We start from the raw sequence: 27,820 nt of genomic DNA, 5'->3' as shown, positions 1-27,820 counted from the left end.
GGTAGCAGGTTGGGCTATGCTGCAGGTAGCAAAACGAGGAAAGGAGAGAGCCTGATGCCAAACAGATTGGCGGGAAGCATGGAGAGGAGGAGATGGTGAAAGAGGGGAAAAAACAGATCTAGTGATGTGAGGACCTTACGGTGAGGTGAAGTTTTTAGGGAGGATGTTTTAGGTCTTTACTCCAGCTTTATAGCAAAAGCAGAATTGGAGCACAAAAGAACACTTGCAGTGTTTCCTGCTGACCAGATGCCTTTATGATGTGAAGCCACCTCTGGGGAGGGCTGATTTTTTTTTTTTTTCTTTTTGTAAGCTCTGAGTGCCTTGATGGACAATAATAGAGGAGGTTCTGGAGCACCAGAGGCAGCCCCTGCAAGGAAACATGGTGACTTTTTGAGCTGCTTTAGGTGGTTTGGTGCAGACTGCTGTTGCAGTAGTTGGGTCTTGGATTAGCTCTGTATTTCAAGACATTCACGATGCCCAGGAGGAAAAGCAAAGCAGAATAATTTAAAACAGATGGGCTTACAGGTATGTTGGAGGGAAGACTCTGTACCTTCAGAGCCACCCAAGTCTGAATTTATTTGTGGGGATAAATGGTGGTCAGTGGAAGGGATTTTAAACTAGGCAAAAGTCTGAAGTATTTATGAATAATCTTGACTGGACTTGTGTAGATCTTTCTTCTTACTTTGCTCTCTCTCCGATCTTCTGCTTTCCTGAACTTAATATTTTCTCCCTTAAGGACTTTTCATGAGACCCATTCTTTATTTTCTGTTTTCAATAAATATATGGAATCTCACTGTTTTCTAGCTATCAGAGTTTCTTCTTCCTTTTGGTTTCTTCCCTTCTTTCTGCCCTTCCTAGCCTGTGAAGAGGAGCACTTCTCCCACCTCCCCCCCTACCCCAGCCCTCCCGGTCTGCCTGCTTTTTTGGCTCCTGGACTCATGAACACCAGTGCTTACTCTGACTCTGTTATTTGGGGCTCCTCAGCTCGATGGCAGTGGCAGCTGCGCTGGTGGTTTTGCTGCAGTGGGAACGGAGCATTCCATAGGTAAAGTGATAATGGTGACTTTCCTGTGGGATGTAATTTGACAGTTTGCACCTGTTTTGCAACTTTATTAGTGACTTTCACACTGTCCCAATAATGTACTTAACTATTTTAGTACTTTGTTAAGACAGACAGACTGACTTAGAAGGCAGAATAGTAAAATGAGACTGGTAGCTAATTGAATATTTAGTTCCCATGGCTGACTTGCAGTCACTTGAACGCTCAGTTTACAGTGTGCAGGATGTGGTTTGCAGGGCAGATGGACTTTCAGTGAGCTAGACCGCTTTGCTTGCTTGTGCTTATGGCAAAATAAGACATCCCACATTCTCATTTGTAACAAAAATGAAATGTCAAGCTGAAATAATGCACCAGTACTAAAGCTGCAGTGCTTGATCAACTGCAGGATTACTCCGAAGGTACTTTTAAATTCTCTGTGAAATAGCAGTGAATTTTGTCTTTCTAAAATGTCCCTCATCCTTCCTGGTGAAGGATAGAAGATGTTTCTTTTGGCAGGACATTTCAAAGAGCTTAGCCAGTACCTCATTCAGCATCAGTTAGTGCTGCTTTGCTGGTCATCACAGAGTGATGTTCTTGGGGTTGCTTTCTGCTTTGTTGGCCTTTTTGTGTCCTCAGTGGTGGAGCTCACTTATTAAGAAGCAGTGCCCTGTGGAGCCTTTACTGGAAGGAAATGACTCAGGGGAAGTTAATAACCATAAAATTAACCTAATCTAAATGTTATTAGTGAAGTTTGTTGGAGTTCAGGGCAAGATTCAGAATATTCTTTGATAATGTGTCTCAAGCATATCTTCAGGAATTGCTTATTTCTGCTGAAATTTGAAGTTACCTTCTTTGGGTCAGAAATACTCAAGTCTCTTCCTGCTATGATGGAAGAACATGCATCTTGCCTTTTCCTGCTAAGTGCTATTTTAAATGGTGCTGCAATTTCAGCCTGTTATACCTCTGAGAAGTGTCATTTCCGAACCAAAGTCAGTTAAGTAAATCAGAGGAATGCTGGGCTTTAAGAAGCCCATGTCTCTCTCCTCTGTTTAAAAATACTTATTGTGTGGGATACAGCTTCTGTGCTTGGGTGATTTCCACTACATCATTTAATGCTGTCAGTGACCATTTAACTTGCTAACAGTAGGAATAAGTAAATGCCCCCCTGAGAAGTTATTTGCCTGGCAGTATAGATGTCAAGCCTTTGACTAAGCATCTGAAATAAAACCCAGCTGAAGCAGGAATGGATCCTCTGTGGATTTTCTAGATGTGCACTGAAATGTGGAACTGAAGAAGCTGGAGGTGATGAGAAAGGTACGTCTGTGGGGTTGGGGTCTTGAGGCAAATGAAGTTAACCTGAAAACCTAACCCACCCCAGAGCTTTTATGGTAAAGGAGGCTTTACCATATGTGCTATATGTGATCAGGAACATGAAAATACCTCATTTCCCCCTTGTTCAGTCCCCCTCTTTCCTGCCTGATATTTGCCTGAATTCTAGTGCTTCAGATGAACCCTTGTTAGCCATGTCCTTTATTTTATCTCTCATCCTTTCCACTCCCAAATGTGCCCATTTCTTCCCTGGAGCAGCCTAAATGAGCAGAATGCTTTTGTTTTCATACCAGATTGTTTTTGATGAATAACACAGAGTGTGATATCCTTTGTAACAAACCCAATTTATTGCCTGGTAAATCATTTTGATGCTGGCTTCTTTATGTGCACCGGGAGCTGATATCAGAGGGCAAATTTTAAAGTGATCTATTTAAGTAATTACTTTAATAATGAAGGGCTAGTTAGCACCATTGTTTCCATTTCATTACTTTGTAGTTTTAAAAATGCCTTTATTACTTTTTTGTGATAGAATACAAACGAAGCTAGAATTCTATTTTGCTCAGCCTGACTGTTTAATGAGTTTATGTCTCGCTGGCAAGTAAGTCCAACTTTTTTGTCTAAGGAGTATGCTTAGATTCATGTGGTTGTGCCTGCCTTAGCTCAGTTAGCTCATGAAACAGCAGGAAAATATTTCTGGCGTTCAGGTAGCTGTATTTTCAATACGCAGCTATCTATGCAGCGTGCAGCCCGGGAACCAACATATTTCTATATTAGGTGTTGACATTCTTGCTTACATAAAGATTAACCTACACAGGTTTTCAGTAGTTTGTCATATGGTACAATTGTAAACAGCGAGTATGGAAGTACAGCAATATGTTCATCTGCTCTTGCTTTGTTTAACATCATTAGTGAACGGAGCTGGAAATGGTATGTGGCAAGCTGCAGTGACTAGCTGTTATTCTGAGATATATATATATATGTAAAAGTCAGTTCCTGAACGCTGGTCCTGACTGCTGAAGCAATGTTCTTTGGCCAGAAAAGTGTCTGAAATCTGCAAGCTGAAGAGAATAAGGAGCTGATGTCACTCATAATAATTTTGTAGCAACAACCTCAGAAAACTGCTGGTATGGGAGAGCAGAAACAATGGTTGGAGTGTAACAGTCAGCGCTCTTGAAGATCTGCCCTTTGGTGTTTCTTAAATCTGGAGAAGAGCTGTGAAAATTCCTTCTGGGATTCCTGTATGGAAATTGCTTGAATCCTTGAAGATGCGCTGGTTGGTTGCTTCTGAGAGAAGGATCAGCTCTCGGGACTGTACAGCATGAGGAAGCTCTTCTGATGTCAGGGGTACCCTGCAGGTTGGTTTTGTCATCTTCCAGAGGTCTTTTTGAGTTTATCCCAGAGTGGCTTTGCCTGGTCTTTCTGCATGCTGCCTGAATTCAGGTGAGTCTTGATCATTGCTCACTGATGAACAAAGCCTTGATTCCGTACTTTATGAAGATCTAAATAGAGGTGGGGGAGAGCAACAAGGATTGTCAGAAACTTGACCTGTGAGAAAAAGTTGGAAGGATCGGGACTTTTTAATTTGTAAAAGAGAAGATTGGGGTTGTAGTGGTCTTCATACAGGTAACTCATGTCTGCTGAGGAGGTGAAGGGAAAATAAACAACATGAATTCCAGAAAGTCAGGTTTATGAGAGACGTAAGATGTGAATTTTCTAACGGTAGGACTAGTTAAAAACTGGAATTGATTGCCTTGGGAGGCTGTGGACTTGCTTTCACTGGAGATTTCTAAGAACAAGTTAGACAAATATATGTTGGAATGTATTAGGTGGAGTCCATCCTACTATGGGAAAGTGTAGATAACCCCTTAAAATCCCTTCTGGATCTGTCTTCTTTGGTCAGCTGTGAGCATATGATGTTCTTAATATGTCAACACAGCCGATTTTTTTATTTCTGCCTTGCTGATTTTAATAAGGGATAGTGAGAGAAAATTAAGAGGTCACTCAAGTGAGAGGCTGGAGTCCAGTCCTGAATTGCAAGATTATGCTGTGTAAGAGGCAAGGCATGAACGTAATCTCATATTGGAGATACTTTCTCTCGTAATGTTGGCTTGGTAATATCCCCACAATATTAGATGTGATTTGACATTTTGGAATGTTTCAGAATAATGGTTTTCTATTGAAACTTTATTACCATCACACATTATAAAAATTGTATTGTTTGAGGCTGTGCATTGTGATCCAGACGAACTAATAATTTATTGAGGAAGTTGAACCACTAAAATAAGGAACATTAATTGTTTGCTCTTCCTGGCAGTGCTTCTCAGCTGAATTGCTGGGACAGCTAAGCAAACAAAGGTTTGGTGCTGTAGCTGTGCGATGATACTAATGTGACAAAAGGCTTTATATCCTCATGAAGCTATATATGCATCACAGCTACCTAGTAAGCTTGTTCTAGGGGGAAGAACAGACTGTAACCGCAAAACTTAACATATGCTTTATAAGTGATTCCTTTGACAAAATTTATCTTGTAGAAATACGCATAATGCCTGTCCTTTCCAAACCTTCATGACAGATTTAGGCATTTCCAGTTTTTTCTTTAAAAATGTCTCTTTCTGAACCAGGTTTTATTTTCCAAATGGAATGCTGTTAGTGGAAACAGATACCTTGTTTGTTTTTAAGTTTGCTTGGGATTTTTTTGTAGCAATTTCACTGTTTCATTGTGCTACCTCTCTAATTTTAGAACCATGAATCAAATAGTAATAGCAATAATAAAAGTAATAATGCCAACCAAGTTTATGCTGTGAGTTGCGGAAGGCTCTGGACAGAGTACCGGAGGGTGTATTGTAGGACATCCGTCTATTTGTTGTCTGTATTGACAAGTAATTAAGGAAACAATAACTGGAACTACAGATACAATGGCAGACTGACTTTCCCACTGCTTCCTTTGGAGCTGGGTTGCAGTGGGAAAGGACTGGAATATTGGTTATGTGGCAGAGGAGTGATGCTTTGTTGGGCTGGGACCTGGGATAGTTTGGAAAAGTCTTGCTTTAGAGTAGACTGATCGGCAGTGTAAACCTGTGTCCAGAAGTCTGCAAGCTTTGCAGAGGGTTCAGACTCAGGATAAAAATTGCTCCTGTGTTGTCTGTCAAGGTGAAACCAAAACTCTTGAGTAAGTGTCCTCTTGGGTAAACTCCAAAGTTCAGGATGTTTAAGGCTTGGGCCGTACACTTCTTTGGCCTTGACCCTTTCAGTGAAGCCGTTAAGCTTTCTCACAATATGAATAATGGCAATGATATCTGAAAGATAAGGCTGGCTAATAACACTGAAACTGTTAATATGTAATGAGTCATAGTGAAATGAATGTGCAGAAGTTTTCTTTTATTATTTTTGTCAGTGGAGCTTAATAATAGGAAGCAGGACTTCTCCCTGCTCTATTTCTGACTTGTGGCGGTTTGTCCGTAAACCCACTGTGTCAAATCCTCTGTATCTACCTCAGTTGCTCAATTTCTAGTATGTGTCCCAGTGTATATTTCACAGCAGTCTTTCTTCTGAAACTGAATAAATTCCACAAAATGTTAAGCAAAAATTTTATAATTTTGCATAGTTATGAAAGTTTCAAATGTACTTTTCCTTTTCATGAAGAAATTATGCCTGGAAAGGAACACTGTTCTTTAGGCATTTAAATTGTGCTGCTTACTTTCACAGCTATAAGGTGCAGAATGTGTGCAGCGAGTGTAAGCTAGAAGCAGCTTGCTGTACATCAGAGTATCTGAAATGTCATGTTAACTACATAGGCAGAATTTAAAATAAAAAAATTATATGGTTCTTTCAGTGGGCAGGCTTTGTAGCTACTGTTGTTGTGCAGTCTTACTCCCTAGATGCTGAGCATTATGTAATTGATCTGGCCATGGTTTTCCTCACTGGTCTCATCCATGCGTGGCAGAAAACCTAGTAATCTGTAAATTGTGTGTGGGAAAGAGCAGGTTAGAGACTGTCCCTTGTCATTTGATATTTGAGTGCCCCTGCATGTGCCATATATTAGTTTTATTTTCTACCACGACACCTAGCCATGAGAAAAGAACTCTCCAGAGCATCTTAAAAGACATCTTCTATTAAAGTTGGAAAGAGTTAAGCAAAATGCAGACAGTAGATCTCACAGCTGGAGGTAAAACCAATACATGCAAGTGTCTCTCATGTGTTTGAAGGAAAGGCATAAAAGAAGAGAGGCTTTAGAAGAGAGGCATAAGTACATGGAGCCTAGTTTCCCTTGCAAGAATGTTTTTTATGAAGGATGCCTTGTGGAGGTTGAATGGGGAAAGCAAAGGTAGGTAGAAAGCGTACATCTGTGTCAAAGCTGTGACAAAATGCTTGGAAAATGCCCAGAAAAAGAAAAGACTGTAATACTTAATTTTTGCATAGTATTCCCTACAGGTCATCATTTTTCCCTGTAAGGAGAAAGAAGTTGATACTGGAGAAGGTCAGACAGCCCACTGTGGTGCTGAGGATAGATGTGAGGGCCTCCTGTGCAAGATTAAATTTGAGAAAAAGCAGCAAATCAGGAAATAGGCATGGCACCCAATTAGGCTCCTGCAGAAAGTGATCTGATTAATATAAGCCCGACTTCTGTCTTTCAGATGCTAGGCAAAAAGGGTCCAGCTTATGAGAGCTTTTCCTCCCCTGTCTTTGTGGGACAAATTCCCCCCTGAGAAAAGGAATTCTGCAGAAAAAAAGAACTGGAAACTTAGGTGTGAATTCCGTAACGGGTTATTAGCTAAGGACTGCAGAAAATCCAGCACTGGAGTGTCTCAGAAATGTCTCCCTGTGAATACGTACTCTCCCGAGTTTTACTGAAGTAATGAGTTTTGTGAAGTTGGATTTTGTTGAATTGAGTTAGGCCCATGTCCCAGCCAGCTTGGCCTATATTTTGTCCCAGTGAGTACTGGGCTGGGATGCCACAAGGTACATTGTTGGTGCTGCAAGAAATGCATAAGGACTGATGAGCCCTTCTGTGGTGTTCTTTGCCTGGACCAGTACAGGAGCCCAAGCAAAGCATATGAAGGCTGCTGCCCAGCTGGCTTTTGTAGTAGTTAAAGAACTGGCTGTGCTTTTTGTAGGAGCTGAGGATGACAACTACTTGAATTCATATTCAGAGTCTACAGTTTGAGAGTGATGTTTTGCTTTGCCTAAATTGCCCTATTCTTTGCATTCGATCCTTAACTTTTCCCTTTCAGAAAAAAAACCCAAACAACAAACAAAACCCAACAAGCTGTTTGATGGTACAAGATGTTTGTGGTGTTTCAGCTCCAGAAACACCCTAATTTTAATGCCAGACAAAGTAATTCTTGCATTCAAACACAGAGAGGTTGTAATTAAGCTTTGTGCACTGCTACCTGAGAAGAGATGCTTTTTAAGTGTGAACCACATACATCATTATTAGTGCTGTTGGCCTGTTGCCCATCAAAGCACTGATTATTTTCTACAACACCTACTCCAGTTCCTCTGCTTTTTCAGTTTCCTGTTATCTTGCATGGACATCAGCAGTCCCTTTGCCAAATTTCTTAGTAAAACCATGGCACTCCAGACACATAGGAAAAAGATTTATCAGCACAATAGCAGTTAATTGCTTTAGCTAGCATCCTTTGAGCAGTGGAGATGCAGAAAGTGTGTGAATACTGTTGGAAGTGAATAACTTTGAAGGTTGTTTGGCCTTGGTGGGAAAGTTAAGACAACTAGTAATGACTTTGCTATCTTAGATCTGCTTTTTGAAATAGTCCAAAGCTGTGTTACTGAGCTATTTTTTGAGATGCTCTACTTTAAAAAGGCTGAATTCTCTGTTTATTTGTTTGTATACTTTGCTTAGCTTGGCCTTTTTGGGTGCATTTACTCATTGAGTGTTAGTGCTTAATTAGACATTTGAATGTGCGATTCCTGAGTAAATTTGTCCTTTGTATCTCATTCTCTTTCACGTATGTTTCCCAGAGGAGCTCCTTCAGCCAGATCTGTTGAAGGAATAATTATTTCATCAGGATTTAATGTATATCTTGATTGCACTTTGAAGACATTCTCTTGAGGAGTTTTCATCATTTCAACAAGGGTTCATAGCATGTATGCAAGGAAATAAACATTATCTTTCGTATTAATCAACAAGATGATTAAATAATAACCACAATTGTTAATTGGTACTTAGAGACAGAGGGTAATGACTGTCTTGAGTTCCACAATGAGAGTACCAACAGGTAGAGACTCTTTTCTGCACAATAAAGCTGCGTATAGTTTAGGAGGCATTAGGGTTTAATGTGCAGCTGCAATCATAGTGAAGTTGTGCAACTGTTTGCCTGGTGTCCTGTTTCAGGTATATGTTTTCATATTGAATGAGGTATTAGCAAGGGGATTTGGGATTTAGGCACTTAAATCAGTTCTCATTGCCACCAAATCCCTGAGGTTCTCTCTGAACCCAAACTTGCAGTGTTTTGTTTCACTGTGGGATCCAGTTCCTGCTGGTTTCAGGATGCAGCAGGAGTCAAAAGCTGTTTCTTTCCTGAGAGACAAAAGTCCAACTCGTCCCTCGCAAGACGGTGAGTGGCTTCTGGCTCCCTCTGAGTTTGGAACTGAAGCCTCATTTTTTCGTCACACAGGTCTTTGTCTTTTTGTAAATACTTCAGTGTTTGTCGAGGGAGAAGGAAGCATGCGGTAGGTCTGCATCTCTAGAAGTTGATAAAATGAGATCCAGGAGTTTAACACACAAGGCTGGGAATATAGAGCATAGGACTGGGAACTTTGGAGATCTGTATTGAGTGTCCTGCCCCTTTACTGACTAGCTGTCTAATCTGGACCCAAGTTTTACTCCTCAGAAGCAACCAGTTCTTTGGACTGTAACCTGTTTGAAGCCAATAGTGCTGCTGGAAGAAACTGTGCAGCCCTCCTGCTCTCAGCATTCAGGTTTGCTTCTCACCTCCCATAGATACAAGCAAAGAAAGAGTTCCTTGTTCTGACCAGCTTACTAAACTGACTCAGCCTGAGGCTACCTGATGACTAGATTTGTGGCAACTCATTAGGGGTCTAGATTTAGCCTGAATTTGGTATGACAGCAAAGCACTGCCTTAGTTTCTCTATATGCATGTTGCTTATAGTACTTCACAGATGCTAGTGCCTGTCTGAGCTCACTGAAAAGTACTTGGAGACTCTGGGCTGAAAAGCACAGTGAAAATACAAAGTAGCCATTGCATAAAGAGACTTTTTGTTGTCACATATTTGTAAACTGATTTGTCCAAAGTGACAAGCCTTTATATTGCAAGCATGGACCAGAATATTGATTTGTCCCCAGAAGACCTGTTGGCATTGGCAGCATGGTCTCAGGTTGCCCATAGATGCTGGTAGTGTAACACTGCGTTTTTGCTGGCTTAACAGTCATTCAAAGTACTGTTAAAAGATAGCATGTTGGATACTTTTATAATACATATGTCAGGGTGGGCTATCTACTGACAGTCTCAGGGTCAGATCACACATTCAGGTGGCAAAGCTTTTCTTGGCTTTGAAAGAGCTGAGATTTCACCCTCACTGCAACCCCCAGTTGTCCAGTATGTGCTCTCTAACACATGTATTTGTTCTACGTAACTCTGCAGGGTGACTTTTTTCCTGTATGGGTTTTGATATAGAGACGAGTTTCTGTTTTTGTTTCTTGCTATACTTTTTGGTGTTGCTGATGGGGAACAGCAGAAAACCTGATTATGTTCCTATTCTTATTCACAAGGGAGAATGTTAAAATTTTAATTGTATGTTTTAATTTTTCCTTTTTCTTCATCTTTTATGTTTCGAAATTCTGCATTTCAAAAGAGGATCATTATCATGCAGAACATTAAAGCATGTCTTTTTAATAGCTTTCCCTTTTAATCTGAAAGAATGGAATTGAGGAGGAAAACCCAATCTGTCTTGAAGGAAACTCTCTGTTAGATAAGGATTTTCAGTGCAGCCACCAAGACAGGATCTTGAGCTCAGCTGACTTGAAGTGTTATCCTCTGCCTTGAGTAACTTGTAGAGTACAAAGAACCACTTTCATAATGTTATCACCAGCAAAGTCTGTCTGGTCCTGCCAGTGACAAGATTATTTCAGCTTTTTCTTACATCAGTGAGATTTTAGCATTTCAGGATTCAGCTGTCAAGCTGTTGGGGGGTAAGAGGGGAAGTTAGATGATAATTGAAACTCTGTTGGGGGAGAATTAACTGAATATTTTGCCAGTAATTTTTCTACCCATATTTCCTTCTATTACTCTCCTGATGGTCTGTCCTTATGAAATCAGATTAGAATGCAATGACTTGATTTGTTAAGCAGGCAGTGATGACAATGAGCATCTGTTTGTCTGGTCCAGGTTCCCATTAACACCTAGTAACATTGTCCTTTCTTGCTATTACTTTTATACAGAGCAGCACAGAAGCTTAACCTGTCTTCGAAGAGAAAGAAATACCATCCGCCCCTGCCACACACACACGACTTCTCTATTTATGCTACTAACTTTAGTGGCATCCTGCAGCTCTGTCCTCCCCCAGCACCACCATGCCTTCTGAGAGCTGTGTCCAAAATCAAGGACAACCCTGGCATTGGAAAGGTAACTTCAGATTTCGATTTTTTAAAATAGTTTTCTAGATGAATTTTAGCAGGGCTGGAAGTTGTCAGCCTAGAGCAGGGTTGAAAAGGCTCAAGAGAAGGGTCTTGGGATACAGAGAGTGCCACATCCAGTTAAATGTGCCTGAGAGCTGGTATCTCCTGTTGAATTTGGAAAGAGTTGGTGTGCTCAGAGCAGATTCAGTGCTAGAGTGTTGGCTTCCTTTAAACCAGTTAACAACAGTGGCAACAACATTGGCAAAGGTTGTTTTGTCCTCTGTTCTATTAAAGAGACAAAATTTCCTTTGACATCACTGGTCCAAAACCAGTGCGCATACAGACTTTGCCTCTGGCAGAAGTAGTCTCTGTATTGCCAGCAAGGCTCCATGTCATGGTTTAACCTCAGCCAGTGACTAAGTACCACACAGCCGCTTGCTCACTCCTTGCCATCCCACCGAAACCAGAACACTAAGCCACTGGTGCTGGTGCTGTCTGTCTGCTGAGCTTAAGGAGATACGTTGAGGGGGCTTTGTTTCCCTCTGCTTCACACGTCATTGCAAATCAGGAGTATGGAAATGAACTAGTAGGAGAGGAATAGAAGTCTCTCCAACTTAGGAAATCCAGCACCTTTCCAATTGTAAAATTTGTGCTAATTTTATTTAAAGTTAATTAAAATACAGCCAATTATTTAGAGCTTTATTCATATTTATAACATTATTTATAACTGTTTAATCACTCACACAGCAGAGTCTCAATACTTATTTACTTAGGTTACAAGAGATGAGCGTTTGAAGATAGAATTGAAGTATGTAATGTGCACAGGAGAGCTAAAATGTGCACGTTGAGTAACCATACAAATCAGCATTAACATAAAGAGATTGTCAGCCTAAATACCTACAGCTGACACCATTGCTCACAGACAGATACTCTGTATTTCTTAAGTCAGTGAGTTTGTGCTAAATGGAAAACAAAGGAGTAATTTGGCTTATTTTCAGCAGGTAGAAACTCACAGATGAAAATGTGGTTTCTTCTCCTGTTTTTCCAGTATGTTAAAAAAGAGGTTGTAGTATTAAATGGGGGAATACAGCAAACCTGACACAGTAATTTAGAGATCCCCAGGTGGAGGAGGGTTTGCTAAAGAATACCCTTTCTATGTGTGTGTTTTAGCAGAGCCCATTTGTTATGTATGCCTCTCCTCCGTGAGGCTTAGTGCTTGGCCATGGCACCAGGAGTAACAGGGAGTGTGGCATTTCTGAGGTGCTTTGCCTTAGGAAGACCTTGAAAGCGTGCTTGTATCTCCTTGTACTTAAACCAGCTTAATCAAACTTGCTTTGTACCTCATTGCACTTGTGTGCTTGCAGCTATGTCTAATCAAGAGAATTCAGCCTTTTCCCTATGCTTTGAGGGTGGCCAGTGGAGTTCACAGCATGACATGGGCCTCGTGGAAAGCTCTGGTTTATCTGGTGTCTTCAAACAGATCAACAAAGTCTAATAAAGATCAAGTGCATGATCCCAGGTGGCAGGAGATTATATGCCTTGGGTCATGTGTTCTACCTACTTTCTTCATTAGCGAGCACAGTAGAGGGCTTTCAAGGGGAAGAGCTTGACCAGAATGCCAAGGGGCACGGCAGGACCCTGAGCATCTCTGCTGCTCAGCTGTGCGAGCTTCTCCTCCAACATGGGCTATGGATGTAGTGTGCTGGCAATGTAGGGTGGTATTTCTCTCCTGCCTGTCACACTACACCAAGAATTTCTAGACTTTATGGGTCAACATGCTGCTGCCGCCTCATATATCTCTGTTGTTCAGCTGTCAGTGGAAAACATTATTGCAGATGCTGTTTGTTTGGGCCCAGGGTTCCAGTGTCCTTCTCACCATGTGCTTGACCATAGCTAGGAAGAATCCTGTGCTGTGCTGGTGAGGATAAGAGCTCTCTGCTAATTAAGTCAGCGTTTTAGTTTTTAGACAAGATCTGGACCATCCAAACGGTGATTGTGTGTGCTAGTTACTAGTTTTAGTGCTGTTCAAAAAGAAAGTCACTAGGTATCTTCTCTGATCCACAGTTTAAAATATTCAATACCTATTAAACATCTCAACGCGTTCCCTTTTTGCAACTTTATAAATTACAGTGTTTGCCCCCCCCCCCCCCCCATCTCCAGCAATATAGCTTTCTGTAAAACTTATGATCAGCACAAATGAAATGACATGTATCCTAATTCTTAGGACTTGTGGTCAGAGGAAAAGTGTCAGTCCTATATAGGTGTCCTTAGTTTCAGCTTCTCTGAGCAATGAAAGTAGCTTTTGGTAGCACGTAGCCCACTGTACAGTAACATTCTCCACTATAATTTCCTCTTCATCAGCTTCTGCTGATCAAGATTTAGTCAGCTAGTATCTCATTATGAAGATGATGGGAATAAAGTAATTACCTTTCTTCCTCACTGCTTTAAGTAGCATAGCAGTTGAGAGAACAATTGGCAAACACTGGCAGATGTGATGTGGTCCTTTAACTTGTCCCTCCTATCAGATTTTTTACTTTACAGTCCTGGTTATCTTTTTCCTTGGCTCCTTCTTGCAGCCTGTGCAGTAAGAGGTACAAGGTACACGTAACGGACAGAATCAGTGATGGATTCTGGAGTCACTTTTTCCTACTGCAGCATCTGTAGCTGTGGCTGGTGCTACCCTTGGTCTGTGTGGCTGTTCCCAGGTCAGCAGTGTCCCTCACCCACCCTGTTGTTACTGTGTGGTTATAGTGGGTTAAGCAGCTGGTGGGGCAGCATTTTCCTTCCTCAACTCCTGGCTTGCTGCTGTTTTGTCTTTCATAGCTAGTTATGATGCGGAGGACTGGTTCCTTGCTGGGTTCTGCTGTACTGGAAAGAATGCAGCAGTGCTGATGGGGCTGCCCAGTTCCCACCCAACTTCACCTTACTACGCCGAGAAGGACCCATTGAGCACCAGCCCTTGCTCTCCTCAAGAGGAGGTGTTTTCTCTGAGCACAGGTGGCTTGACAAGTTTTAACCCCCGTCTTGTCAAATGGTTTCTTTCAGAGCAGGACAGGATTCCATAGAGAAATGTGCCTTTTATTGCTGTGAAGGCACTGAAGAGATAACATTTTAAAAGAGTATAAGTTGTGTGGGAATGAAAAATAGAGTAACAAGCTGGAAACCCCTGAAGTGTCCGAGATACTTCAGTGGGGGCGATGTGGCTCCCTTTATGAAAAGCTGAAGAGGTGACTGATATGTCAGCTGTGCAGAAATGCTATTTATTGAGTAAGGCCTGAATACTGCAACAACTAATTACCTGTAATGGCACGTCCTAGGTAGTCCTATTTCTTTTGTGAACCTGCTAAAAGCTTAGAGCGAAGTACATGCTGAAACATTTACAATGACCAATATGTGACTTCCTGTGTTTCCCCTGTGATAGTAATTCTTGACTTTTTTCCCTCCACTGATGCTTAAGGTTGTCTTTTAGCTGGTATTCAATACATTGTAAGAGACACAGGAACAGAATGTGGAAAATACAATGTCACTTTGGGGCCAAAATGGAAAAAAGGCTCCAGAGGGTATCTAGTAGTATAGTGCTGAAAAGCTGATTATCAGACCAGGCAACCAGGCAAAGTAGTTGAAACAATAATAAATTAGCAGGCAGAGATTAATGCGGTATAGTAGGGATCAGCTGATGCAGCTTTTACAGGTGGAACATATATATTAGCATTCTGTGCAAGAGTCAGCAGGCATTTGAATAGGGTTGGTCTGGTTGATAGGTTGTATTTGGATTTTGGAAAAGCTTTTAAGAAGTGTCCTGACCTAGTTTTTTTACAAAACCCCTAAGCTGTCATGTATTCTCTAGTGGTTTAATAACTGGTAGGAAATAAGAGAGCAGATTTCACACTGGAGCAAAGTTAGTGGTGTTATATGGACAATGGTTGGACCTGATGATCCTAAAGATCCTTCCCAGCCTACATGTTTCTATGATTCTGTGGAGATCTGTGCTCTTTGGTATCTTCCTAAATGGTTTGGGTGAGGTGGTAAGCTGCATATTCAGAGCAGCCAAAGGTAAAACTGACTGTGAAGGTGTGGAAAAAGATGTCATGACACTGAAGTTACTGGGTGGATAAAGAGGCAGATGAACTTTCATACTGCTTAACACAAGGTAATGTACATAAGAAAAAGAGCTCTAACTGTGCATGCACAAACAATAAGCTGTAAGGAAATCGGGCATGACCGTAACCCATTTTACCAGTCATTGTGGAAGCTACAGCATTAGGTTTGTTATCATGAGCCTGAGCTTCTAATTATAAATGCTTTGTTGACTGTTCAGGAGGCAAGAGATTAAGTACCTTTAGTTTTAGGGGGTCTCTAACAGTATGTGATATAAACAATGCTTCTCTTCAGGCTCATAGTGCTTATGTAAGTCACTAATTGATGTTTTTTTCTTTACTGTCCCTTCTTCCTTGAGGTAATATATTTAAGTTTAATAGAGGATGGTAACAACTCAAGAAATGTAAAGACTCCCCCTCCTCCCCCATGTATTTATCTCTAAATAAATAAATAACCAATCTCTAAATAATAAAGTGAGGGAAGGGCTGGATCCTAAGATCCCAGCATGGAGAAGCAGCAGCAGTGTCTGTTTTGCTGCTTGTGCAGACCTGGACCTCAGTAAGCCTAAACCTTTGGAAAAAACCCCAAAACCTCACCAAACAAATTAACATCTGTATGTACTTGGAATTTGACTTTCCTTATTTGAGATGCGTTTTCAAAGCTACCCTACCGTGACTATTGGCTTAACCCACCAAAGAAACTCCCTTTGGCCAAAGCACCAATTCAGTGGAGAGCTTCCCCATGCATTGAGTCCTTTTCGTTGGTTTCATAGTTAAACACATGAATGAGTTACTCTGAACTGGGTGAAGGGACAGCTGAATCTGAGAACTGATTGAATTGAGCATAGGCAGCATCAGGACTGTCTTCACTGTTTCTGTGGTGTCTAGAATTGGACAGGTCCTATCACTGGTTGTGGGACCTTGTCTTGAACTTGTGAGCTCGGTGGACGTTCAGGGAAGGGAAAAGGTTTGCTTTTCATAAGCTGGATGATTACAGCAAAGGCAGTAACTGCGCATTGTTGGAATTGCTGGAGGAGGCAGCAATGTGAAAAGATCATGGTGGCCAGTTCTTGCACTTGAACTCAGTTATTGATTATTTGAGCCCAAGATCTAAATTTTTCCGTGATCATCTCCATGCATATCATACAGTTCTGCCATGGTGAAATTACTATATGGCTTTTATAGTTGAATACATTTGCTGTTAGAGACTTACTACAGCAGGAAGCCTGTATGTATCTTTTGCAATTTCTATTTATAATTCCACGTTATTTTAAGTACTTTTTTGGAAGATGGGAAATAAATGTCTACTAATTTCTTTTACATTTCACAAAGACCGATTTTTCCCCTTACAGTAATTTCAGTAGGACTGTGTGGACTTGTCCTATGACATAAATCTTTGAATTAAACCTTTTGCTTAATTTTCTTGACTGAGAATGTAAACTGTTATACATTCTCACAGGTGCTTGCAGGATTTGTCAATATTAGAAATACCAAGCAGGGGAAAGTTTGGGTTTTTTTTAAAAAAGAAAGAATAAAAAATTAGAACTGTAGGTCTATCTGGGACCGGTGTTTCATGTAACCAACAATAATTGAAAGCTTATGCACAAAGGAAAATCCCACTACCAATGCAAACTGGATACTGAAAGGAATTTTGCTCACTACTGATAAATGTTACTCAGAAAATTTCATACCTTTCTCTTGAATGTGCCAAAAACATCAAAGTCCAAATAATTTAGCTGAATTCTGCTTAAAAGGAAATGATCCAGTATAGTATGATTCTTGTAACTGAATCATTTTTGTGGTCTCGCTGGGTGTTATTAAATTTAATGTCAGAATAGTAGGAAAGATGTCTGAAAGCCATTTAATATTGTCACTGGAAAGAAGTTAGATTATGCTCAATTTCTGACATTAATGTGCTACTTAAGATAATTTATCATATTGTGGTATTAAAAAAGACATCCTTTTTACAGTGGGTGCTGTGTAGCATTCTAATTTCCTATTTTTCTTTGGCATAGTAGGAAGCCTTTTTCATGCAAAATGTTTTTTTTTTTTTTCTGGGTTTCTATTCAGCTCATTCTTTATAATACTGCATCACTTAAAGTTGCAGTTGTAAGTGCTTGTCTCTTCCAAGGAACCTGTCAATTTTTTATGTTCGAATGACAGAATCCTCCTATGTGAGACAATTGAAGTGGAGCATTTAAAGAGAACCTGAATTGTCAGACATGTTTCTTGGACAGGTATATACATACTGGTCTCCATTTATGTGTTTTAGACATTTACTTTCATTTATGTTTTACCAAGCCATAGCTAAGGTACTACTAATATGATTTACTGATTGTCCAGGGTTTTAAGTGTGCTGTGTCCCCCATTCACTAGTTCTTACGATGGTTTGATGACGGATAACAAATAGGTACTTAATTTTGTCATGTTTATTGCTGCTTGTTTCCTAATGACTAGAGTGTTATTTCTGATATAAATCATGTATCACACGAAGTACTCTTCTATTGATGAATGTAGTCATGTATCATTCAAGGTACATACACTCCTGCTGAGATGCCTTGAACTGCTCAAACAAAAATGTGGCGAAATTAGATAAAGTACATAAATTCTTCTACTTTGTTTTCACCTTGAAAAATGAAATAGTTTTCTTCATGTCTTCTGGGAGTAGAGAATCAATTCTTCTTTAATAGAGTACAATACAGAGTGATTTTTTTTTTAATTTTTTTTTTTTTAGGTTCTCCCAGGGGAGCTAGATGGTCTATGCTAGCATAGCAATTTTGCATATAAATTTGCCATCCATTGGTAGTGGCGGTATATGAAAGGCTTGTAAGAACTACCCACAGTAAACCAATTTAGCAAGGGTTATATATCTGTCAGTTACAATTAAATCCATGAAAAATATTGGCTCTGAACTAGACTTTCGTAATTTGATTTACACTGTAGTTGGAAAACAAGTGATTTCATTGGAAAATGGTCTTTATTCAACTGAATGTGAATTCTTTGTAATTTCTTGCTGAGAAATCTTAATTCAGAATGGTGGATGTCTAAACACAGTTATTTAATTAACCTGCTGTAATATGCCATTTTGTGAACATTGGACAAAACTAATGTCCTGGCTGCACGATGCCTGTCAAGGATGTGTGTTTCCAGGGAATATTTAGTGTCTGTTCAGATTTGATATAATGACATTTACTGCTAAAGACCAAATTGCTGGTTCATTTAGGGATTATGATACTGCTGTAACACAGAACATAACCAGCATTTTTAGAATGGATTCCAGTATAGTGCCAGCACTTTCCCAAAATACAGACAGATAGAGTTTATTTTAGTAAAAAAGGTTTGAGCACATGTATTTTAAAATTTTACATGCTTTTTAATTAATTTATTCTATTTTTTTCCTTCTCATACTGTCTAATTTAAAACATGACAACTATATAAGCATCAAATGCTAACAAAGCATCACTATGAACACAAACATTCATTTATTTCAAAGGAGGTACCATATGTTACAGTTATGCCTGCGCTAACATACTTGGCTGGGTCAGGGTCTTAATTTCCTCAGCAGCCAGGGAGTCTAGTTGTTACTTAGTGAATTAGCGGAGTCTTCTCTGTCTATATGTCTGCCTCAAATTAAACCCTATAGAGTATTTGGCACCCTTTGCTCCTCTGAAAGATGAATCACTGACTTTCTGAGGTGTGTGTATATATATATATATATAGAGAGAGAGAGAGAGAGAATTTTTTTGTATTCATTGTCTAAAACATGTAGTAGAAGTTTGTGATAGTCTTAGGAACAGAATTCAAATCATCTGGTTCTTTAAGTGTGAGATGGTCCTTCCCCTTTCCATGGTCTCAGAGTTGATAGCCCTTCCATCTCTTTTGATTATGGGGTAATAATCAATGTGAACCTAACTGTCTCAGTCTCGTGGCTGTTTCTGTCTAAAATGGTGTAGGATTGTGTCATTCTTTCTGTTATCACTGGCTCTTTTCTCTACAAATTCAGCCTTGGATGTGATTCCTTCTGGGACAATGCATGCCTCAATGGTCTTGGAGGAGTTTTATGTTTACTGGTGCATGGCTTTGCCATAACTCCATTTGATTCAGCATAGCCAATATACATGGCTGTATAGACAAAACTGTAGCTGGCCTCTAGCCATCAGTCTCACATTCATGTCTTGCTGTCAGAGTTGCTTTGAAATTTGAGTTTCACGGCTTTTTGGTCTCTTGATTTTTCCAAGTCTGCTTTCTGGCACTAACATATGCTTGATATTCTCCACCATCATGATCAATCCTCAAGCCAGCCCATTATTTTGGTTGCTGTGACTCCTCTGTCCTGTTCTTCTCAACTCCAACTGGTTCAGTATGTGGGGGGAGGCATGGAAATGATGAGTCCGCACAAAGGGGACACGTGGGGCTGGCACTACTGGAAATGGTCACAGCATGGGAACAGTGACTATCACATGGCACTGGGGCAGAAGGTCTCTCCTTGTGACCCTTAGGTGTGAAACAGTGCCTACAGTAGTAATGGAGGAGGAAGGCTGCCAAAAGAGGAATGGCTGGTACCAGCCAGGATGTACACTTCTCAGTTTCTGAGATATTTCAGTGTTTAGGTCAGAATTGTTAAATATGCATCTAAATTTGACTTTCATAAGGGTCAAAGACTTGAAGGTCTAGAATTTTGGCTCAGTACTCCAACATATTACTGATATTTGAGTGTACTATATGGTTCTCTAGTGGTCTCATCAGATGTTTAGCCCCAGAGTCCTCCACATAGAAGATTTTTTTTTTCCTTTCCTTTTTTTCAGATATTTGCCCTTTGTGAGTTTGTCTCCCTTAAAATTCTTTATGCATGCATAAAACTGTGGTATGATTTTTGTTTTTATGCTTCAGTGTCCATCCACTTACACAGCTGAAGCAAATGAATTCTAGCTTGCAGATAATTACTTCTCTAGGCTTTCTTTTCTGTGATTTCCACTGTAGGCTGATAGACAAAGTTTTTTGAAAAATACATATAAAAAAAAATCCTTGATTGCTATGAATCTCTCTCCTAGCCTTGCTAGTGAAGGTTAAAATTACACTCGTTGTGCTGGGTGGGTGGGCCTCTGACCTTATGTCACCCATTTCTAGGGTTTTTCCAAATTATGTGCTTGTTTGTTTAGTTTGAAAATTCTTTATCTTTTAATGGCATATTCAGGATGTATTTGCCATCTTCTTTTCCTAAACACTTTTGATTTCAGTAGGATTTCCTTCAGCAATTCTGCTGACCTCCTGGTTCCCACAGAAACATGAATTTGGAAAGCTCAGCAGTAAAATGTTAAACCCCAGTGTACAAAACCCACCAGATTAAAGTCAGTTAATTAATGAGATACTGCATGATTTAGGCTGTCTTCAGGCACTGTGAAATATGTTAATAATGTTCAAGTATTGTGATGTTTGTGTTTCTTTTACTTCTATTTGCAGAACTTGAACTAAAGTATAAACCTATCCTCTTTTTCTATCAACAGCCTCATTAAAATGGAGCCTCTATCTAATATTCAATGTCCGTATGAATAGCTATGTACAAATCCTTGTATCCTTGATAATGATAAACTTCCACTGGTAACGCTTTTTCTTACTGCACATCTTTCTGTGACATTGAAGAAGAAATACACAAGAGGGGAAAAAAAGGAGTTACTAAAAATCCCCCGTTCTAGCAGGAAGGGTCACCCCCATCACACGATGGATGTGACAACCTAGTTCTCCTTAAGTACATTTCCAGTTATTTTAGGCAGAAGAAAGACTATCTAGGGAATGACTCTGTGCAGAAATGCCCTGAGCCTGAGATGACTTTTCTGGAATTGCCATATTTGTATTGTCTTTCCTTTTTTTTGTAGTCTTTCTCTTTCTTCCCCTTTCCCCCTGCCTCCATTGCTAATCCTTTTAGTTCTGTTCCCACCCTGCCCCACCCCGACCTGTTCTTATTCTTTCAGACCTATCTTATTTTTTCATTTCTTCATTCATTCTCCTCTGCATTCCTTATCATGTGTTTCTTTGCTTTGTACAATTGTTACCAGTCAAGCTGGTACCGCTGCAGTTGGAACTGACCACCAGAAAGCTGGCCGTATTGTTGAATAACTGCCCACAGGAGGTGTGATCCTTAATGGGCCTGAAATTAACGCTATTGCACTTAATTCTATTAATTTGTTTCTATAAGTGAACACCTGGACAGCCTAGAGAGTTGGGCAGGGAGAAACCTACTGAAGTTCAACAAAGTGTAGGGTCCTGCGCTTGGGGAGGAGCAACCCCAGGCACCAGTACAGGCTGGGGCTGAGCAGTTGGAAAGCAGCTCTGCAGAGAAGGACCTCAGTGTCCTGGTGGGCAGCAAGTTGCCCATGAACCAGCAGTGTGCCAGGGTGGCCAAGAAGGCCAATGGGATCCTGGAGGAGGAGCGTGGCCAGCGGTCTGAGGAAGGTGATTGTCCCCCTCCACTCTGCCCTGGTGAGGCCACCTGGAGTGCTGCGTGCAGTGCTGGGCTCCCCAGTTCAAGAGAAACAGGGAGCTACTGGAGGGGATCCAGTGGAGGCTACACAGATGATGAGGGGACTGGAGCATCTCCCTTGTGAGGAAAGGCTGGGGGAGCTGGGGCTGTTTAGCCTGGAGAAGACTGAGAGGGGACCTTGTCAATGCATACAAGTATCTTAAGGGCGGGTGCCAAGAGGAAGGGGCCGGGCTCTTTTCTCTGGTGCCAAGTCACAGGACAAGGGGCAACAGGCACAGACTGAAACCCAGGCGGTTCCACCTAAATATGCAGAGGAACTTCTTTACTTTGAGAGTGACAGAGCACTGGGACAGGCTGTGGGGTCTCCTTCTCTGGAGACATTCAGAACCTGCCTGGACGTGACCCTGTGCGACCCGCTGCAGGTGACCCTGGTTTAACAGGGGGTTGGACTAGATGGTGTCCAGAGGTCCCTTCCCACCCCGACCATTCTGTGATTCTGTGAAAAGCATTAGACTGCAGTGCAGGTATTGCTGCTTTGCTCCCTAGTTACAGGCCAAAGTTTAAGATTTATGGGTTCCTGGGTTTTCTTGAATCCTCCCCTCACTTGTACTCCCCTTGTACCTGGATGATTTCCTGCACTGCGTGTTGCTGTCTCTACAGATGAACATGTCTTTTATCTGAGTACTAGATAAAGAGACCCAGGAGAAGGTGCAGTTCAGTTGATCCTTAAGGCAGGAACCACGCTGGCTCTATAGCATGCTGCTTATTCTGCAGTACTCATCCCAGAAGAGTACTGGGATGAACTTCAGAGCTGAGAATATGAACCTGTCACTTAAGATTGGTTCTGAAACACAGAAGGGCAAGAAGTGTAAAAAGAATAAATAGTATTACAACAAACGTTTCTTTTATGTGCTTAGAAGTTTGTCCATGCACTTGGGATCTGCCTGCACTTAGTTTTTGCTGCTGCGAAGGCGTATGCTTGAGTAATCTTTGTGCTCGTTGGTACTTCCGTGAGCATTTCTGCTTCATTTCTGGGTAAAGTCAGAGTCTGGCTCAGCATCATGAATGAACGGGACATGTTATAACCCTACAGTTTCTGGTGGGCATCACTTAGAGCTAGATTCAGTGGGCAGAGAAACAAAATTTGAAATCAGTGTTTTTCTACTCCACAAATCAGCTTTTATGCACAAAATACTAAAAGAGGAACTCCCTCAAGCTGCTTTTCTCCTCCTCCTCCCACTTGTCTTGAAAGCTCACTTCCACTGTTAAAATGAAGATGATCCTTGAGGCCTGTTAAGTTTGGGATCTGATCCATTATGGGAAGCTATTTTAGTATCTTTCAGCTTCGGAGACGTGGTCTCAAAAAGCTGATTTGACACACAAGGTTTTTCTGGGGGTGAAGCCATCTTTGTGTTGGGGGGAGCAATGCTCTGATGGAGGTAACTTGCTTTAGGTCAGGAGCAAACCAATTTTCCTCTTATCCAGGCTCTGGCTGCTATAATCTAATAATAGGTGGAAGAGAGAACAGAAGGGACTGTTTAGAGAAGTGCTTTGAAAACAGCATATATTTTAAAATTCATTTTAATCAAGCAACCCTGAAGTGGGCATTTGTACTTAATATATTTATTTAGATTTTTTTTTTCCTGAGGGAGGTTATTTTTCTGAGCACCTTGGTAGCATGTCAAGGTTGAGCTAGCAGGCTAATGCACAAAGCTGGCTTCATGGAGCTTTTATGGGCAAACAGCCTTGAGTGTATCACCTCTGATGCACTTTGCTTTTGAAGCAGCTGTTTCATTTATTCTAGGTTTCGCTTATTTTATGGGACTGCATTTTCATATTCATATCACTATGAAAGGGGAAAGAAAGGAAAATGTGAAATCAGGGGACTTGCTTGAGTCAATAGGTGGAAGAATTTGCCGCTACCTTTGGTGAAGCCTCCTACAGTGTTTACTGGAGGGGTCAGTTGTTTCTTAACCTCTTTGTTTGGAAAAATTGTTGTGAAAAAGCTTTTATAGCCATTTTGTGGAAAACGTTTTCTGTGAGGATGCTTGCATGATTAATTGTGCAGGGATGCCTGTGTGCAGCTTAGCCCCCATAGAAAGGAAGAGCTGGAAAAATGAAACAGTTGAGGACCTAAATGAGATCTTCAAATTACCCACCCTCCCCTGTTGACAAAGGCAGGGGACGGTTCAGCATGGTGCTTACTGCTGCACCCACCTATCTGCTGTGGATCGTCCTGACTTGGGCACTATATTTTATTGCACCCACTGGGTGCAGGTGTGTATGCCATCACCTTTTCATCTTCTCTGGTATGAAAGGTAGTCCTAGAGAGTGGCTCAGCCTGCTCTGGCCTCTGTTCATTGTCTTCATTTCCCATGTTGTGCTTTGCTGAAGTAGTTTTTCAGCTTTGGTTCTTCCTTTGCCATTACTCCTCTGGATACAGGAGTGATGGGGAAGTCTTGACTGCAAAGCGTGCTTTTTTTTTTTTTTTTTTTTTTTTTTTTGTAAAGACACAAAGAATGTGTCAGCATAGTAAATGCATGCTATTTTAATGACAGAATGTTCTTGGAACATAGTAAGTAGGAGTAAAATTTTTTTCTGGCAGATTTAAGGTTAAATTTAGCAACACAAAGTTACTGAAAAGGGGAATCATTCTGTATCAGAGCTGCATGCTTTCCAACCCAGCTTCCCCATGCAATATCTCGCTCAGGGCTAGAGGTGGTCCTGAGTCATAGTATAAAATTTTTTAGGTTGGAAAGGACCTTAAATCATCAAGTCCAACTGTTAACCCAGCACTGCCAGGTCTAACACTAAACCATGTCCCTAAGCACTGCATTTTCACAGCTTTTCAATACCTCCAGGGATGGTGATTTTACCACTTCCCTGGGCAGCCTGTGCTTGACAATCCTTTTGGTGGAGAAATTTTTTCTAATATCCAATCTAAACCTCCCCTGGTGCAGCTTCAGGCTGTTTCCTCTTGTTGTCTCACTTGTTACTTGGGAGAAGAGACTGACCCCCACCTCACTACAACCTCCTGTCAAGTAGTTGTAGGGAGCAATAAGGTCCCCCCCAGCCTCCTTTTCTCCAGGCTAAACCCCCCCCAGTTCCCTCAGCCACTCCTCATAAGGCTTGTGCTCCAGACCCTCCCCCAGCTCTGCTGCCCATCTCTGGACACGCTCCAGCCCCTCAATGTCTTTCTTGTAGTGAGGGGCCCAGAGCTGCACACAGGATTTGGGGTGCAGCTCCACCAGTGCCAAGTGCTGATGACTCAGCAGGTGACTGCATGCTCTGTGTTTGGAGGGTTCCCCTGGTGGATTTGCAGCAGAGGGGTTGCTATCTGTCACTTCCCTTCCAAATCAGGTGCAAGTGCTGTAAAAGGTGTAGTAGTTTTGTGGTTTAGTAGTTGCATTCCAGAAGATGAAGTTCCTGATGGGTGCTCTGGGGAGTATGGGTGTAAATTGTTCCAGCAGTGCTGGCTGTGATATATTACAGCCATGGAGACTTTTCACCCAGTGAAACTAGGTGGTTAACACTGGTGCTGTGAAATTTGCCTGGTAGTTGGATAAGGAGATAATACTGTTGTTCAGCTTGTTATTGAACTATTTCATCCTGGCCGTGGAAAGTCGCTCTGGCTGAGCATTGCTTTTTCTCTTAGGTTTGATCTGCTGGGCAGTGCAGAGTTGAAGTTGTACCTGTAATAGTCATTTACTTCAGTGCAAGGTGTATAAAACCTGGTTCTGACCTGGGAGCATTTCATAAGGATAAATGGTTGTAAGTGGGTGTGAGGCTGTATTTCAACAGTTTTTCAAAGTCAGACTATGATTTGCAGGAAGCTTGAAAGAACAGGTGTGCAGCCTTTGCTGAACCTTTGTGAGACCCGGTGACTTGGCTCCCATAAGCTGCTTTGGAAATCACAGCCAACACATCCGAGCTTTCTAAAAATGCTGTCTTAAAATGCCATGTGTAGGAAATCAGCATTTGCAATGCTGCTACAGGAAGGTACTTCATGAGTGGTTTCTTTTCATGCTTTTCTCCCTTTCTTTCTCATTAAATCTGCAACTAACCACCAAAGAGCCTAGCAATGACAGCATAAAGGCGCCTGCCTGGGAAAGCTGTAAGAGAAGCACCTTTCTATTAGAAGAATGTGAACAAGGAATTGAAAGTTTCGAGATTTAGTTCAGTTTGAATGTACTAGCTGTCTGAGCCTTGCATTACTCGGACTGATTTTCACAGTGGGTCGGCTTGTGCTTTCAGTCACATTGAGAATTGAAAGGTAGAAGACTAGAATTTCTTTCTCTTTAGGTGGGGTTTTACACCTACAGCGGATTATACCTGCAGATCAGACATTTATAAATTGAGACGATAAAACTGGAACACAGTCAACGAAGGGACGAAGTGCACCTTTAAAAGCTGATTCAGTGAAGACCCCAGGGTGGAAATCAGGCTGGAAAATCTGGCTCTGGTTTTGTCCCACGGTTGTTCTGACACACCTAAAAATTACAAATGAACATGTCATGGGAAGGGGAGTGTGTTTGGGAGGAATTCTTTGCATGCATTTATCTGTAGCTGGGAGCTCGAGTTGTCACTTTCTTCTGAATTCTTGCAGGTGAAAGTGATGGTAAGGATTTGTCCCTCTCAAGGAGCGCATGAAACATCTGAATCCATGTCCTTCCTAAAGGTGGACCCGCGAAAAAAGCAAATCACATTTTACGATCCAGCGGCAAGTGGGCCGTCCAATGCAGGTCACAGAAGAGGTGTTGTTGCTGTCCCAAAGATGTTTGCCTTCGATGCGGTTTTCCCCCAGGATGCTTCGCAGGTACTGGAGTCACTTGCATAAATCTCCTGAGTCTTCTCATGGCCAATGCATTTGGTTGCCTGAAGAGTTATTTCTGTTTCTGGGGAATTTTATTTGAATGAGTTGCCTTAATGCCTGGAAAAAAAACATGGTAATGAATAGACAAGTGGGCAAATTCTTACATTTTCAGTTTGGTTGAGATGTAAAATTAAGGAATAGCTGGGGAGATGGATTTGCAGACTCAATTATCTTCCTGCATTTTCTCTTGTTAGAGAAAGACACACAGCCAATTTGAATTTCACTTTTCCATCCGGTTAGTTTTTAACCCATTTGATGTCACTGAAATAAGGGTCTTCCCCACTGATTTAAATGGGAAATGAACATGTGCTTAATGTTATACTAAATGCTGTTGTTAGGAGAAGAGATACAGCTAACCCTGTGGGATTGCTGTACTGAAACTGTGAGGGACCTTTTTTATTTTCCTCACCTTTTCCAGTTTGTTTATGCTGTGTGTTTGACTGATTATTTCATCTTGATGGTTGTGCTGATGATGGTGCATGCCTTTCTTTTGGCCTGAAAAAGGGTGTATTTGTACAGCAGTAGCCCCAGACATGAAATCTCATACAGAAACGAGGTGTCTAGTATCTGAAAGGACTGTGGGCTGCGGTATGTTCAGTGAGTTTGTACTCATGGATAATCCTTCTGGGAAGAATCTTTGGTTTAGAAAAAAATAATCCTAGACCAGCTTTAAAAAGAACAAATTCAGCAGCATACGAAGAACTACTTTGAGTTTGAACTGCTGAAAGAAATTAGGGTGAGAAGTACACCACAAAACATCCAAGGTGAAAATGGTATATTAATGTTGAGAAAACATGACAAAATCTAATTCAGAATCCCACCCTCAGATCTTCCTCTAGGATTTTGTTTAATATTTTGGGTCCCAAACTAGAGATGCAAAAATATCTATTAGGTCCAAGTTCTAGCCAAGCACTACAAATGGAGAATAGTCTCCCCCCCATATGTCAGTATCTAAAGCAACGGTGACCACATCAGGAGGCTGTTTTTAGGATCCTGCACAAGCTTAAATGGCATCTTTGTGTAGAAACGTGCAACGGTGAGCTCAGCATTCGGTCAGAACTGGAAATGGCTTTTTCTTACTTGTGTTGCCAGCCCTGCTGCAAGGTGGCCGTGCACAGTCTGCTTCTCTGCTGCTGTTGGCACCAGTCCTCCAAGTTGTTGACCCCTGGTTTGGGCTAAGCTCTTTCAGGTCCTTGTGGTGGGCCTGTTGGGTGGCCTGTTTGTGGTGGCTCTGGGTGACTGTTGGCCAACGCAGCCACTTCTGCACAGGCGTTGTTGCTGGAGGAAAGCTTGCTGCCATGCAGCTGCAAACAGAGCCTTAGCATTTTGCTCTAGTTACATATTTACAGCAACCCTCTCCCCTGCCCCCACCTGCCGTACTTAATAGATCATCTTATTGTATATTTGA

General features: G+C 41.3%; 1 protein-coding gene across 1 annotated transcript in view; it reads left to right on the top strand.

The window, feature by feature from the left end:
* The window catches only part of KIF26A (kinesin family member 26A), a 103,875-nt gene that overhangs the window by 60,183 nt on the left and 15,872 nt on the right, over positions 1–27,820 (top strand). Inside the window, exons 5-6 of the mRNA XM_080397065.1 lie at positions 10,788–10,971; positions 26,146–26,355. Coding sequence (XP_080253191.1) covers positions 10,788–10,971; positions 26,146–26,355 — 394 coding nt within the window. The remainder of the gene's footprint in view (positions 1–10,787; positions 10,972–26,145; positions 26,356–27,820) is intronic.

Source organism: Falco punctatus, assembly GCF_963210335.1.
Source record: "Falco punctatus genome assembly, chromosome: 7".
In the NCBI taxonomy this organism is placed as follows: domain Eukaryota; kingdom Metazoa; phylum Chordata; class Aves; order Falconiformes; family Falconidae; genus Falco; species Falco punctatus.
This window is presented reverse-complemented; position numbering and strand designations above follow the sequence as displayed.